This window comes from Formica exsecta, unplaced genomic scaffold (genome assembly GCF_003651465.1).
Source record: "Formica exsecta isolate Colony F162 unplaced genomic scaffold, ASM365146v1 scaffold395, whole genome shotgun sequence".
Taxonomy (NCBI): domain Eukaryota; kingdom Metazoa; phylum Arthropoda; class Insecta; order Hymenoptera; family Formicidae; genus Formica; species Formica exsecta.
In genome coordinates this window covers 945968-962880 of record NW_021851188.1, presented here as the reverse complement: position 1 = coordinate 962880, position 16913 = coordinate 945968, and the positions used below count along the sequence as shown (strand labels likewise).

The 16913-nt window shown below is 31.0% G+C and overlaps 1 protein-coding gene across 1 annotated transcript; it reads left to right on the top strand.

Annotated features, from left to right (window-relative positions):
• The first annotated feature begins 5995 nt into the window (after positions 1 to 5995).
• On the top strand, positions 5996 to 16780 carry LOC115239811 (integumentary mucin C.1-like). The gene is made up of 3 exons (XM_029814561.1): positions 5996 to 6054; positions 16076 to 16203; positions 16384 to 16780. The coding sequence occupies exons 1-3, from the start codon at positions 6052 to 6054 to the stop codon at positions 16778 to 16780; spliced, it is 528 nt and encodes a 175-aa protein (XP_029670421.1). The 5' UTR covers positions 5996 to 6051.
• Positions 16781 to 16913: the final 133 nt, after the last annotated feature.

Genomic DNA, 16913 nt, shown 5'->3' with positions numbered 1-16913 from the left:
AAGTCGAACATAGCCATTATATATATATATATATATATATATATATATATATATATATAAGGGAAAGTAGGGTAAAACCGGGTAGGCGGGTCAAACCGGATAACTTCTGTTTCTTCGTGATAAATGCTACTATTTTTAGCCAACTCGTGTTATTAGTTGTAGATTGACGTCATCATTATTTTAAGATAAACCGTGCCCACGTGCACACGATATTTCTTTTTTGGGAAAAGTCCAGAGTTTTCGAGCCAAAAAAGATCGATATCGAGGCAACAATCGAGTCATCGTGGATTTTCTACACAGAGCATCTGTTTCGGTAAATGCAGCATTGCATTTTGTACATACTAGAGTATTAGAGAGTATATCGCACTAGTTTTGATCGTCACTTTGTACGCCGAAATGTACAGCCGCCACGTTTGTTATTTTTCTTGTGTTGGGAAAACCGGATACCTACACACCTCATATAATGAAAAGAGGAAAAACTGCCATTCTAACTTTTTCTCTCTACAAGAAGCAGTTGGAAATGAAGACTGCCACTCAGAAAAAAAATTAATAAGAAAAAAAGCTTTTTAAGACTCCTAAAATTAAAAAATTAAATAATAAAATCCTGCAGCAATGTAGAGCAAGAAAAAGAAATATCGTGTGCACGTGGGCACGGTTTATCTTAAAATAATGATGTCTTTATATTTGTGATTTTTTTTACAGAATACATTTTTATATTGTATTTTGATTAAAATAAATAAAGATTTTGTAATTGCACGATGTTTTATATATTTATATGTTTTCAAATAGGTATTCGATTTTACTCTACCGGGGACAAAACCGGATATTTTGATTTCTTCAAAAGATCTTTTTATCCTTGGTAATCAAATTTTTTTTTCAGTAACTAGCCTCATTTTCTCATAATTCAAGGTTCATTAAAGACTACTAACGGTCTACTACTAAAGTAGAATTTTTTTTGCTCTTGGATTTTTTTGTAGGAAGACAAATCCGGAAAGTACCCGGTTTTACCCTACTTTCCCCTACATATATATATAATTTGGCTGCTTCAAAATTTAAGCATCTTCAGATACGCGAAAATTACATTCTATTAAGATGTAAGACGTTAACATTTATCGTGAATGTCTTAATAAGAATTAAATCTGTATTTAAATTCGTAGAAACTCATAAAATCTTTATTCCTGACTACGAAATCACGTGACAAAATCTATAGTTCATGGGCAAGATGAGAACTAGAATTATTAGTTACTTTAATCCAAAGATCGAGGTCACTGCAGTTAATTTTAATACAAAAATGTAGACCTGTGAAAAACAAACGCATAATAAAAAATAAATCTTGGGACTAAAAATGGACGCTCACAAATAAAATATTTTCCAATCAAAATTTATATTAGATACTTTTTTAACAAATTATATTAATTAACATTAATTATATTAATTTTAACGATGAAAATCCTTTTTAGGAATTGTCTATGAATTCAAATAGAATGCGGATAAAATATATATCTGAAATTTATATTTTATTAAAAATATATATTTTTATTATAATGATGAAATTATGAGAGACAATTATCTAGCATTACACAAACACACGTTTATGGGTGCATGAAAATTTGAATAATTCATACGTAATGTTTCGTACTAACAATAAGACAAGAAAGTTTTATCGCGTGTTGGTCGATAGGGTAATCATGGTTTTGCTATAGTCGGCCTTAATGGAGTCGGTAATTTAGAAACGCATCTAAGATAATCGATGATAATGAAGCATTTGCGAAGAATCGGTCTTTATCGCTACATGAGACACATTGTAAATCCTCCTTGCATCCGTTGTACCAGGCAACCGTAAGAAGGCTTATTCCGGTTACACAAGAAAATCCCGTGTCGCCTAAAAATCAAGATTATTTGAAAAATATAATAAATCTTCGTTAAAAAAAATCTTTATTTACTTTTTTAAATATTTTCGTTTCAAATAAATAAATAGTACAGACTGCAATGCGCTTTATCGATTTTTTAAATTGATAGTATCCCTTTGACAATTCACCCGGCAAAAGCGACGAAGCTCGCGCGGACAACAATCATGACCTTTTCTACGATTATATCGAGCTCCTTCATTCAGCGGAAAATTAAATACTAAGTGAAAGGTTAATATCACTGAGAAGCAAACTTCATTCATGGGTAATTACAATGCCATGGGAGTTATCTACCGTTTGCGGTCAGATCAATAAAAATATAAAAACGTCGATATACAAGTATTAATCAGAAAGATCGTTTCAGTTAGGCCTGACGATAGCCGGCAGCGGCGGCTATTTAAGGTCACGTGAAACATGATTTTGACCTTTGTTTGATTATACACTAAAACATCTAAATACGATGAGAGCGAACGGGAGAATTGCATTTCTGCGCGGTGAATTGCTACCAAAATACAAATATCAAAACACTTTCGGATAAGTAAATTTAATTATTATTAATAAGCATCGTATTTTTAATTTGGGAAAATCCAGAGATAGAATCTTTTTTTTATACGCGATCAATATCCGTGATGAAGTCATCACGCGTAGCAAATTAATTCGCGATCGGAGGAACGCCGAATGGAAGATGCGCGATCCTTTTTGATCCCGATCATATTTATATATCGTTTACATTAAAAATTTATTAGACTTTGTAATTTCTCATATATTTGTCTGACATGCTTGATACTTTAGATATGGTAAAATTTATATTTTAATATTTTGCTTTATTCTTAATATGATTGCGTTTTTATTTAACAAAAATCTTGAAAAACATGTCAAAAGTCAAAAATGTTTTACGGCATTCAATCCCACATTTTTTTTTTAAAGGAATGTCCTGGTGAAAAATCTGGCTGTACGGAAAGTTTATCTGTTTTTTATCAATATCGCGAGGAATATTTCGGTGTTGCAAACGTTATAAATTATATTGATGCAAAAAAGAAAGAAGGTGCAACACAAAATTTAGAGATATGTATATACTTTGTCGGCAAAATAATTACATTCCTACATAATTGAGAATATAACATTTTGTGCGAAATGTATCGTCGAAATACTGAAAACTTTGACGTTGACTTTTAATTAAATCGCCATTTATAAATCAGGAAATAATAAAAAAAGATATAATTTATGTACGGACAATATCTTTAATGCGATATAAAATTATGTGCATTTGAAACACCGGAAAATTTACATCGTTGACTTTTAACTATTGCCATGTATATCATATACTGAAAAAACTGGTTAGCAATAATTACCAAATGCATTAGGTTGGATTTCAATTGAATATTTGATAACTATTACCATATTTGATAATATGTATAGTTACTAAATATTTAATTGATTCAACTATTGTAAGAATTTTGTTCATAATTGAATTAATTTAATAATTTAGTAACAATTATTATATATTTAATATCTGTCACCAAATGTTTGATGAATAATCAAATATTTAATAAGTGTTACTAAATTATTTAATTCAACTTTATCAGATATTCCTTCTCTCTCCTCCTCTCTCTTTTTCCTCTCTCCTCTTGTCCATTTTTGTCCACTTTAAAGTATCTGAAGTCAATTTCACAAACACTTATGAAGCGCACCAAGTATATTTCCTAAGAAATTTATCTAATACGTTTAACACGTTTTGAGAGTTGATTTTTTTTCACAAAAATTGTATATTATAGATTATATTTAACAAGTCAATAGTCTCTAATTTTTGGAAATATCGCAATCGATTGCTAGCTATCTCGAAAGATACGCGAGATGCGCGGAAACTGAAGACTTTACATGATTATTATTCGCTCAACAGTTAGCAAACAGCAGTTATTTACGCTAAGTACTTGCGTCACTGACACTAAACTTTTATTGGACCCTACAGTAGCCGGTGCAGAGTCACGTGCAATGCAAACCAGCGAAATGTGTTTGCGATGACCCGTCGAGTACCATTGTGCCTAAGCATCTTGGACCCGGCAAGTTTATAAGACCGAAGAAGAGACATTAATGTCTCTCTTTCTTGCGTAATAAAAGTATAAAGAGTCCGTCGGTTTTTTTCTCGCATAAGTGAAAAGTCACCGTCACGTAAAACGCGCATCGTCTAGGTACGATTGTGAGAGTAAAGCAAAAAATGTATCAGAACAATTATATTAACGAATATAAATAAAATATAATAGTATTTTTTACATTAACAGAATTTTATTACATTGCACGCATTACAAAATATCAAGACGTAGGTAAATAAAAATGCACACAAGTCAAATAATCTCATATATTATATTTTTATCTCATTTACCTGACTTTATCTCATTAAAGAAATACAGAGAGAAATGACGGAAAAATTTATATACAAAAAGAAATATATATATATATATATATATATATAATATATGTGGTATTGTGTTCGCGAACTAAACGTATTAAATAATTTTTAATCGATGACTATGGAAACAATTATAGTCCTTACATTTTCATGACAATATGAAAAGATCATTATCAGAAGACCATCAAAATTTGCTAACCACTTTCATCGATTCAGCAGTCGATTAATAAATCTATTAGTCTTACATCACGCGCGCTCTGATATTTTTGCATAATATTTAAATGTCAATAATATTAGTTACAAGTACACATACACATTTCGGGATTATCCACTCTTTTTAAATCGGCGACCCTTAAATTCAATTAGATTTGCCAAAATTTGTATTACGTTTATACTGACGGGATTGATAAAGGTGCCGTACATATGGTAGAACAATAAACGATATTTGTCATAGAATTAGTCTTAGAATTAGTCTTAAAAACATGCGGAAAATTATTACATAACACAACCGCGAAGTTTATCCTTGCGTCAACTATCGAATAGTAATTATTAATTATACATATATACCCTTTCGTTTCTTAAATAGCAAAGCTTGAATATGCATAAAATAAGACTTAATGTCGTTGATATTTTGCTACCTATCCTCAAATTTATTTTATTGAATTGCGGAACAAGTTTCTTGTTTTTTTTTATACAGGACATACAGAAAAAAATGCGGTTGGGAAATATTATATCAGAGATTACGCGTTATCATGTAATCAAATATAAATTGATTTATTTAGCCTTTAATTGTATATATTTAATACCGAGAACTTGTGGATGTTGTCATGTCAAATTTTAAATTTTAAATTAAACGATAGAAAAAATCTAATAGCATAATAATTTTTTCAACAAAATTATATACTAAAAAGATTGAATTACTATATAATATTACATTACATATTGTTGTGACCACTGATCAGATCTTAGACTCTTTGATCTTTGACTCTTAATATACAGTATAAATCTGACATAAAAGATACATAAATTCTTAAAACCCTCGCGACCACATTTTACATATTCTACTAGAATAACGACATTGCCGTAAAGTTCGTTTCAACGAGACGCTATTTATCACGCCGTTACCGAACCCGCATTTCTTTAACGTTCTCGAGAAACTTGTATGCACCATCCTCGGCGATTCGGACGCGATATCGACATTTCTCTATTTTAATTGCGCGCGTATCCTTGAGTCTCACAAACGTATTATCTTTGGGTCACTTTGCCAGCTGCGCACCGGGATCATGGACAAAATCCCTCGACTATCACCATTCAGTGTTTAGCATCCGGTCGGATCATTGGAATATCGCGAATAGCTTTGTCCTTCTCACGAGATGTTTATTCTCACTTTCTCTCTCTTTTTTTCTCTCCTTCTCTTTATGTCCTTTTCTGTCTTCCTCTGGCTTTTCATCTCCCTCTACCTTTCCTTTCCAACGCCCCTTTCCAAACCCCACCTGTGCATATGCGTGAAAGAAACAGAATTACAGCATCCTCCCGCGGACATCTCGCGTGCTAGCAATAATCCTGTACCGCACGTTCCTCCCCACCAGCCGATCAGGTAAACCCTATAAATGCTCTTGGTTGCGCGCAGACGAAGAAGTCATCTCTCCCGACGCTCTCGTGAGTAAAGCATGTATTCGTTTTGAAGTATCCATTTTTTAAAAATCTTCTTCCGGTGATTAGCACGGCGATAAAATCATGGTAAGTAGCAGTGCATCACAAATCGTGAACATAAAGTGACATAAAAGAAAATAGACGTGGATAATTATGACGGGGATGGGCGGTGAACTCGAAAGGTTTGTGAGTCCTTTTTCCGTCGAAAAGTGAGATAAAGTGAACTTGTGGAGAATTATTTATTCGTGATCTGAGATTGAGATATTAAGTTTTGTACAAACCTTCATCGATCTTTTATGTCGATATTCTGAGATTTTCATAGATTTTTGAGATACGTGTTTTTTTTTTCTCATGCAAAAGATATATACTTACCTCTGCAACTGATATTGCAAATGAAAACGCAAAGGCTAAAAACAAAGGAATAGAAGCAATGACAACTTTGTATGTGTTGTTATAATTAGAAAAATGATAGAAATTATCGGTTTTAATTTTTATAACAAAAAAAAATGTTACAAATATATAAGTTTAGAGATAAATTATAGAACAATATAAAATAATATTCTTGACTTGTGTTTGTCAAATATATTATTCGCACCATTTATTGTTTTACAAAATTTGCATATTTCTGATAAAATATATAGTAAAGATTAAAATTAAAAGTAAGCTTTCTTTAATATTAATTTTAATATTAACTAAATTACAAATTTTCAAAGCAAAATTCTATTATATATCTTTACTTGCTGAAATTTAATCCAAAATTTTGTCTCAGAAATACTATTAGTTTTTAATATTAAATTTGCTTAATCTTTATAAGAAAAAAATTTTTTAAATACTGCCGCTTTACTGTTTCATTGCATAAATTTTTTGTGAGATACCTATGTCTTTTAGGGTCGTGATTTCGTCCACGATAATGCAAAGAATTCGCAGTAGAAAGTATCGAGCGCAGCGGATGCAACGATGGCAATGCATCGGCAATAATTTATTTCATATACACTCTCGCGACAATGGCGATTGCCCGGCTATTATCACGCCTCTTATTTTTGTGTTTTGAAGTTTGCACTTTCTTTTTTGCAAAATACTGTTTTTCTCAGTAAACTGTTTGGTATTTACACATAAATCTACATGCACGTTCTTTTCTCAGGAATTAATGAAGAAAAACCTAAGCTTTTCCAGCAATTGCAAATGTCAAGGGTTATCATTGTCTATTAACTTGAAATTTTTGTCATTTAACACATTTTTTTAAAATTGCTTTTTAAGACTATAAAATTATACTTATTAAAAAAAATATTTGGCTAACGAAATTGTTGTTATGTCTAATTGAAAGAAGAACGCAGTAATCAGACAATTAGATATTAAAATTTAAGAGAAACGTGTTAAAGTTAAATCACAAAATATTATTTATGTTTCTCCGTGAATTAAAATTTAATAAATTAATCGAGGATGCTATTACATTTTAAAACATACAGTCAAAATTGTATTTATAAAACAAATTACAGAATCAGAAAAAAATCCTTCAAAAATTTCTTTCTCTTAATTAAATCTTTACAAGCAATTTTTTAATTTAATTTAGAATTTAATATGAGAGATTTAAGGATTTTTAATAAATATTTAAATTTCCAAAATTTTAGAAAAATTTGTAATTTACCAAAATTTTCATTCACGGAGAAACATAAATAATATTTTGTGATTTAACTTTATATATCAAATTTATTAAATACATAATGAATAAATTTTTAAAGAACACTCTACTATTGATTCCTCAAATTTTTTACATTTATTTCTATGGAAATGATTTCTGTCTATCATCTCCTCTCTTTGCTTTGTTAAATGCCAAATGTTAAAACCATCATATGAAAATGCTTTTGAAATCCATCTCCTTTTCTGTAAAATATATTTCATGATGCTAGCTAGTTCGTAAATTAATTTCAAAGCGATCTTGCATCAATGACACAGGCACAATATCACAGTTGTAAAAGATTACTTATTAGCAATTTATGTAATCGTCATATTTCCACGAATTCTACCTATCAAATTCATAAAATGTCTATTCTTGCTTAATGCTTGAATTAAAATGGGAATGCTCCCCACATCATGTAATAAAGTTACGTTTTTTTCGACCAGCAAAGGTCAATCGCATAATTTTTCTCGTTAAAAATTACGCACCAAACTGTCTGGCTCATGTGCCATTAGAAGCGCATGGCGTAATATAACGCCGCGCCTTCTCTGTTCGGCTTCAGATAAAGCGAGTTACGGTATAAGATCTTCACTGATTCGCGGTTTAATATGCTTTATGCAAATTAGACAAATTCGAAATATACAACAATAATCTTTTAACGGTATTGACATTTAGATTTAATTTAATGACTCTCACTTCTCTTACTTATGTTTTTCTACACTGAATTAAAATATGATACTAATACCGTCATCATAATGCTAATACCGTAATCATTATTTTATGCATTTTCAAAAAGATAATTAATTAATTTAATAAAAGAACCTGTTATCAAAATAAAGTCTAAAGTTCTGCAATATTTTTTGTATGTTCTGCAATATTATTGTTAATAAATTATACCACTCTTATGTTAACAAATGCAGCGTGACTTTCTACAAGGAATGGAATTATTAGCTAATTAACGCCTTCGCGTAATATGTTCCCTCCTAATTAAATATAATTTGGATATTTAACAAGTAATTATCGAGCAGTAGCAAAATTATTATGCAATAGCTTTGCATCAACAAAACATGTAATCGAGATTCTTACCTAAATCGATTGTGTAGAGATTAAAGATAAGCGCATAATTAGAATTTACCTTATTTGTATAATTAATTAATATCGTCACTTAATATGTACATACATTTTTTTACAGTATTACAATACGTAACACATTTCGTTAAAATGCAAATTATTATATTCCATCATTTTTATAATGACACGGTTATTTCCGAAACCTACTTCCAAAATAATGGCATAAAACGATCTGACTGATTCAAAATAATATTAATAATGACGACAAAATAATATTACGATCACACGAGATTTGCATATAGAAACTATAATACAAATGAGGCATAAATATGTAATAATGATTCTTTACATCTTTACGTCATTGGCACAATTCTGTATGCCATGCAAGATCTTGTACATTTATTCTGGCGATGCTCATTAGCATTTAATACACAGGATAATGAAAACGCATATTCTCTCAATCGTTAACTGCATAAATAAGAGAACCTTACATGGAAAGCTTTCACTTTACCAAAAAAATTAGAATTAATACTTTTTGTTTCCGCCACAAAAATATATTTATAATAAAATTAAGAATAAATAAGTGTTTTGCTTTTTCAGAATATTAAATACATTTTGAGATATTAATATATTGAAAAATATATACTAAAATATAAATGATTGAAATTACAATTATAAAAAGATACTATCAAGACAGTAATAATTATTATTAATTGCTAATAATGTAACTTTAAGAATTTGATTTTAACACGTTACTCAAATAATTAAAATTGTAGCGTATCAATTATGATACTTTTTTCTATATTTTGTTATACATTATATCTATTAAATATAGTATATCAAAATATAACTTATGATTAATTTATTATACTACTTAATGCTATTTGATTAGCACTTGATTGCCCGACTTGCAGTATAATCGTAGAACTTTCGCTGATCTACTCGCCGCGTAGCATTCATTCGGGTTGAATGTCAATGACTGTGTGTCGTTAACGATCAGCAAAAATGTCGTAATTATTATCGAAGCATGTATGCACGATATGTTACGCAAACAAATCACACGGGCCACAATCCTTCGTGAGCTTTTTCTGAATCTTTAAATTAGTGTCTCTCGACAGGATGATGAATTGTCCGGTTAATGATTCGTCTTATCCTAGAAGCGCTTTGTATTAAAAGAATTCTCGGTGTCTATTTGTTCTTCTCTATTTAATTGTCATGTTCGCTACCGTAAAACGATTTATATTCGATCTTTTAGGACTAATATATCATAATTAACATAAAATTATGAAATGGATCTAATTTTGCACATTTATTTCTCCTGTTCTCTTTCATGTAAAATAAAAATTATTTGTAATCTTCTTGAGTATATTATAATGACGTCAACTCTCATTCATTGTCAATAGAGAGAGGCATTTAAATGTTATGATAAGATTTATAATGCCTATTTATTTTGCATTAATATTGCATATAAAATCCAGCATTTTTTATTATAATATAAATACTATGTTATTTTTATTATGCTAGCAATATATTTATCATAACATTACTAATATATTATAAAGTGATAACATCGATAATCTTACGTAATTATTCAAGTCAATATAAATTTAGACTGCATATCCGTAAATAAATTAGCGATTCACAATTATAAGAATTAATTAAATTCTTGGAATTTGACCATAGACAATTTCAAAATTGATGCATAGCCAAATTTACAATTTTATTATATCGTCAGATTATTTCTCGATAGTGCTGAGTAGCGTTTTACATAGAAATGCCGACATTATATTGAATAGTTCGCCAAATATGGGCGGGAGAATTTTTGATGTCACTGGGACATTTCTCACTTCGACGGTCGTCACAAAATAAACGCGATTATATAATGTTTCGCTGAATAAATTTGCCTAAAATGTCATGCATCAATGCAAAAGAAATCTTTGTTAGTTTACGGTTGTCAAAAAAAAATAGCTGATAATTTCACGACATTATTAAAATGATCTTTTTAATTAAGTGGTAATGCTATTGAAAAAGTTAAATCTTTTTCGAAATTACTGCAACTTTAAAAGAATCCACATGTTTATTGAAATCATATTTGTTTATTGTGACTCTTTTAGCGCTAATTTTTTTAATACAAAATTCTTTTATCGCTAACACAATACGCGTTTAACTAAAAAGATTATGGACATTGTGCAACCATTTGGCAGGAAGACAGTCGGAAAAGCCAGGCAAAGGTCAATAGCGACTGTTCGCAAACGTACCATGCAGAGGTGCACACTGTGGCAAGCAACTTTCAATTTCTCGCTTTCTGCTACTGTTGGTTGTTCACTCAACTTAATGTTCAGTTTAGTGCCTTCAGGTGTATATCTATACAATTCCATCCAAGAAAGTGATATTAGCATGTTACGGAGCACGTATAACTTATTCTTTGAAATATGATATTTTTCTTACAATGTGTTGTGAAATTTAAGAAGCCCTGACGAATATAATGCAACATCAAAAATACCATTCAGATGATATAACTTTTAGCTGTATCTTGGCTTAAATTAAAAAGAAGATAATTAAACTCGCTATCAAAATTCGCGGGATAGATATAATATTTTTAATTAAAAAACAAACTACACAACCCTTACTCTTACGAAAGAAATGCAAAGTAGTTTTACGCGATATAAAAAGCGATACAAGATATCTCAGAACCCATCAATAAAAAGCGCAATTCGATCGCTATCTATCAATATCACAACGCTCGTTTGCTAATAGAACTCAAACACGAGATTAAGATTCCCACGATACTAACGCGTGATTCACACTCGCATGTATAGATATAACCTCGATATAAACGCGGGACGCCGGTCATCTCCCGCATTTGTGTCAATCAATCGAATCGCATCAGCCAGCTAACCAGCCAACGATGCCGCCCGTCGTGGTATTTCGATTATGCAATGGCGCGCCGCTGCGGGGCCAAATTGGTCAGTAAATTTCAAGATGAGCCTGTCCTTTCGTAATAATGATAAATACCCGGCTGTCCTTTTTCTTCTCCCACCTGCACCCGTGTTTTTCTCCCCGCGACAGGACGGGACCGATCTTGCCGAGGTCAACCGCATCGGCTCTCGTTTGCGTAATACAATTATAACGTAGCGGGGACGCGAACTTCTACCTTTCGGCAACGGTATTCGTCTTGCGACGAATTCTCTTTAATTATGGACGTCACACTCTCTACATCCTATTCTACATCCTAGTTCATAAAATACAAACTTGCCATCGTGTCCTTACTTACTGTCGTCTAGATCATTAATTAGGAGAATATTTTGAATAATTTGAGATACAGGAACAGAATCAGCACAGCGAGAGAGAGAGTAATTAATAAATTCAGATATGCTTGAAAAATAACAACACCATCTTTTAAGTAATGCAAATCTTATCATGTCGATATGATTGATGATATTTCAAGTTCAACATAAATTTAGACTGCATATCCGTAAATAAATTAATTCAATTTCGATTGAATTCTAATTTAATTAAAATTTTTATAGAGATATTATGGTTTCTTATATATTGTAGCTTTTAATTTAAATCTCTTTTATCTCATATCAAACTCGGAATTTTTGCTGCAACACTATCGAAGGATCCAGCAATAATAATTGCTTATATACTGCTTAATACAAAGGGGAAAGTGACACTTTTTATGACGTGTATGCGGCGAACGAACATGTTACTGCAGCTTCTTACTATGTAACACGCGATCAATTGAATGTATCGTGAAATGTCGTAGGGTTGAAAAGCAAAGACTTGAGTTTTCCATTCACATATACTCGGTTCGAAAAGAACCTCTGTCATGTTAAACAGCGAAAACGCCGTATACAACATGATCGAGACTTTTGTCGGCCGTTGACAATTGCTCTTTAGTCTTTCTTATGTCAAAGTCATTATTCTTCGGCGATAGAGACGTGACTTCGTCGATAGAAAGTAATACTAGTCGCAGACAAAACGGCGCCAGCGATTTTTGCTATAGAGGTTTCTCTTTTTTAGAGATAACTATTGTAATATATCGGCTGGTCCAAGATATTATCTTATTCCTTGCCGCATTAACTGAATGATAAGAACTTGAAACTTGAAATGCGAGAACTCTAAAAGCTTCTATTATTGTTAACAGATTATGAGGTGTGTTGATAATTAAAAAGAAAGCATCACAGTTTGACAAAATATTATTTGTTAATTAATAAAATCTTTTGCGAATTTGTGGAGCTAGATTAAATTGTATAAATGTGAATTATATTTTATACAAACCTCACAATTTTCCTAAATTCAAAAAGTATATAATAATTTCAAGAAATATAGTAATTTACACATATACTATAAACTATATATTTTATAATATTACATAAAGTTTAAATAAATTTTTTACTTTGCTATAACATATTATTTAATAGAATGACTTTTACTCTCGGAATATAATGACATAATCGATCAAGCATTTATCATTGTTGGCCGAGATAACTGGAAAGTGCAAAGATCTTAGCCGCGTACTTTATTAGTGAAGGAAGATGTAATCCATGCTGATGCCCTCGCGCGCGCAGGTATTATGCAAGAAACTATATTTACACCTTATACGGTTGACCCGGTCGCACGCTTACCCATTAAAACCCGCGCGCGCCCCATGCCAATTAAGACTCTTTCGCTAAGAACATCTACCGCGTGAAGCCGAACCAGACAAATTGCTTTCTCTATGGTTAACGTCCATCGAGTATGGCGTGGTTCGGACGCGTCTGATGTGAATGTCGCGAATTATGGCATCTGTTTTTTTTTCTGTCAAGGATGCGTTGCGTGGAGAATCGCGTATTACAAAATGCTTCCCGAACCACACATTGCTCCATATGTTCATTATGTCACATTGCAAAATAAAAATATATATTTATATAGATATACTCGTATATCGCATTATATGCATTTATATACAGTCTATAATCTGCTTCTGCTAAAATATATAATATAATAAAAATATTACGTAACAATAAATAAATTTTTATTTAAAATAAAAAAGAACAAAGTTAAATTTAAATCACATTTATATCCATGCTTTAACTTGGGTTTTTTACCTGATTTTTGTAAGATATTATAATAATTGTAAAAGATAATCTGTTAATTATCTCCAAATATTTTATTATGCACTATACACACACACACACACACACACATATATATATTTGCTGCATTACCTACTTTCATAACTTATGTCATGATAGACGAATACTAATGATACAACTTCGTAAACCATCTGTTAAAAATGGCCATGTGTGTGTAATTACGAGATCGTTAACTTTGTTTAATCCTTCTTAACACTCTACACTTTTTACAATTAATATTCAATTAATGAGTAATGCGGTTATTAATAAGAAATACTAATACGAATCCGCTGTTACAAAACATGTAATGTAATGACTAACTAAATATTCAAGCTATCAAAATCACCCTAGAGCTATCATTTCTCGTGTGTGAACATCATTCGTGATATTAAATCTCGGTAATATTCGTTGTTTCTCTTTAGCTATTGACAACTTTTTGTGAGAGATCCTTGACATTTATTTTTAATAGGAAAGATTATATAAATTTGAATAAATTCGACATAAATATTCAAGAATTCCAGGATTCACTTGTCTCTAATAATTATAGATGCAATTCTCCCTGGCGAGATTTAAATGCATCATAAAAATATAATAAGTTTTTTATTATGTTCAAATAATTGACATTTTTTAATACAAATTCTAGAATCATATAAAAAGTTTCTAATTATACTTTAACATTTTTAATTATAATAATAAAATTTGCTTTCACTAAAACGGCTTTTGCAACATTTTTCAGGGAACTCCTTTACCTATATATGCATGCAATTTTCTTGAGAAGGTCTGTACAAAAGAAATTTTATACCTTCGGCGATTATCTCGCGATTTGATTGAATCTTTGTCGGCTCTCTTCCGCCTGTCCATTAGCGACAATCGTGTGATTAGAAATTTCAACGCTCGATTGCGTTACGCAAGAGGCATTTTGCACCTTGCAAGATTCATCCGTTGATCCAATGAGAAAAAGGCCATCGAAGTCTATCTCGCTTATCGGCCAGCATCTCTCGCGGCCTGTCACTTTCTCCAAATGTAAATGGAACGTCTAGGGATACTTCGTGAGAATGATCGATTGTTTATTTAATTTGCATGGATCTTTAGTTTCTTGACGCAATACTGAGCAAACAGGATACCATACATTATCAAGTGTTTATAGTTATTATGCTCTGATTATGCTCTACTTATCAGTGCAGCGAGATAATTATTCGCGATAAACTAACATGCGTGATACTCGTATAACAAGGTTCTGAAATTAACTTTTTTACATTCTACTGCGTTTCATTTTAAATTTAAATGATCCTTCGACAAGTATCTTGAAAAATTACTATTTTCGTCTTTTTTGTAATCTTTTGAACATTCTACAGTTGCAAGCATATGAAGATTACTCATGTGTTGTCACCGATAAATGATTTGCAAATAAATCCCGTCATAAATTCCGTCAAAGGCAACTTCTAGCATTCAACAAGGGAGGATTATGTTGTGCAAATCATGGTGTCATTTTTCTCACGAGATATTATGTTGTTTCGCAGTTGCAAGAAGCCTTGCAAGAAAGTTGTTCATAAGAATCCTTTTACATAACTACAATCCGCATAATTTTTCGAAAAATGTGAATGAACTTACGACGTTAATAAATAATTATCTTTATTATATTTAACCATTTTTAAGCAAGTAATCAAATCGCGAATCCACTAGAAACAAATATAAATTTTTAATTTGTTTATTCATTAACCTAAAATATAACATCGTTATAATGAATGGCACTATTTATGCATTATCGTACATTAATTAATAACGAATTAATAATACTTTACATTTCACGAATCTTTCACAATTATCACCGAATAGTACACGATGTAAATTATATAGATAATACATTGTATACTTAAATTGTATATCTCGCGGCAGAGATGCATTATGTAAGACTATCGTGGGTGAGGCGTGAGATTATCCCACGGAGATGATCTTTAATGTATTACGATTGTACGTGAATGGCTCAACTGATTATTACGAAAAAGAAAAAAAAACGATTTTATAATCGATGATATCAACACGTATCTTCTCGGGATAAAAATTATCCAGAAAATTTCAATGCAAGAAATATTTTTAATAATGTCCATCATTATAATATCGAACCTGATTATATAAACATCATATCTATAAAATATAATAAAAAAATAACATGAAAGCACAGAATATTTGATATCCTAATATTACTTGGGATTGGTGGGTTATAATAAAAGTTATGTTACAGTGGAAGCTGCTTTGGGCGGCCGTTCTCGTGGCCGTGCTCACCACGCGTGATGCAGAAGCAAATCGTGAGAGAAGCAAACGTGCGATAGAGTCTAACTCAAATAAGTACCAGAATTTTCTGCCACCTTTGTAAGTGCGATCCAGCATTTTAAAATTTAAATACTTATTAAATTCCATTAATATGATTAGATTTATCCATAAAAATATTATGATTTTCAATCGATCAAATTGTATAATAATAAATAATAACTTTTTATTGCATATATATATATATATATATATATATATAAACTATAATTACATTGACAGAACATCAAGGGGCATAGGAAATCAGCCATTCACGGGATATACTTACTCAACCCCGAAAACAGAATCGGATGGATATATTTATAGAACACCAGATGTTATATTTACAATACCGACTACAACAAAAACGACTTCAACAAAAACGACGGATGGATATGTTTATCCAACTTCGAGTAATAAAATATCGACTACAACGTCATCAAAAAAACCGGACGGATATATTTATATAACCCCAGATATTAGAATACCGACTACGACATCAACAAGGAAGCCGGATATATATACTTATACAACCCCGGGTACTAAAATACCAACTACAACGAAAAAGCCGGACATATATACTTATACAACGACAACACAAAAGCCATATATTTATTCAACCCCGAAAATACAAATATAAAAGGAATTTCTAGCAATTATGCATATTAAATTTATTATTGAATTCAGCGATGCATCTAATATATTAAAACGTGTTTATATACAGGATTGATTTAATTGCTTTAATTAGTGGAAACTATTCGCACTTCATAATT

What these genes read in the sequence shown, in the direction of transcription:
- LOC115239811 (XM_029814561.1), top strand. An exon ending in CAGAATTTTCTGCCACCTTT is followed by an intron (nt 16,204 to 16,383) that starts GTAAGTGCGATC and finishes TTACATTGACAG; the next exon opens with AACATCAAGGGGCATAGGAA.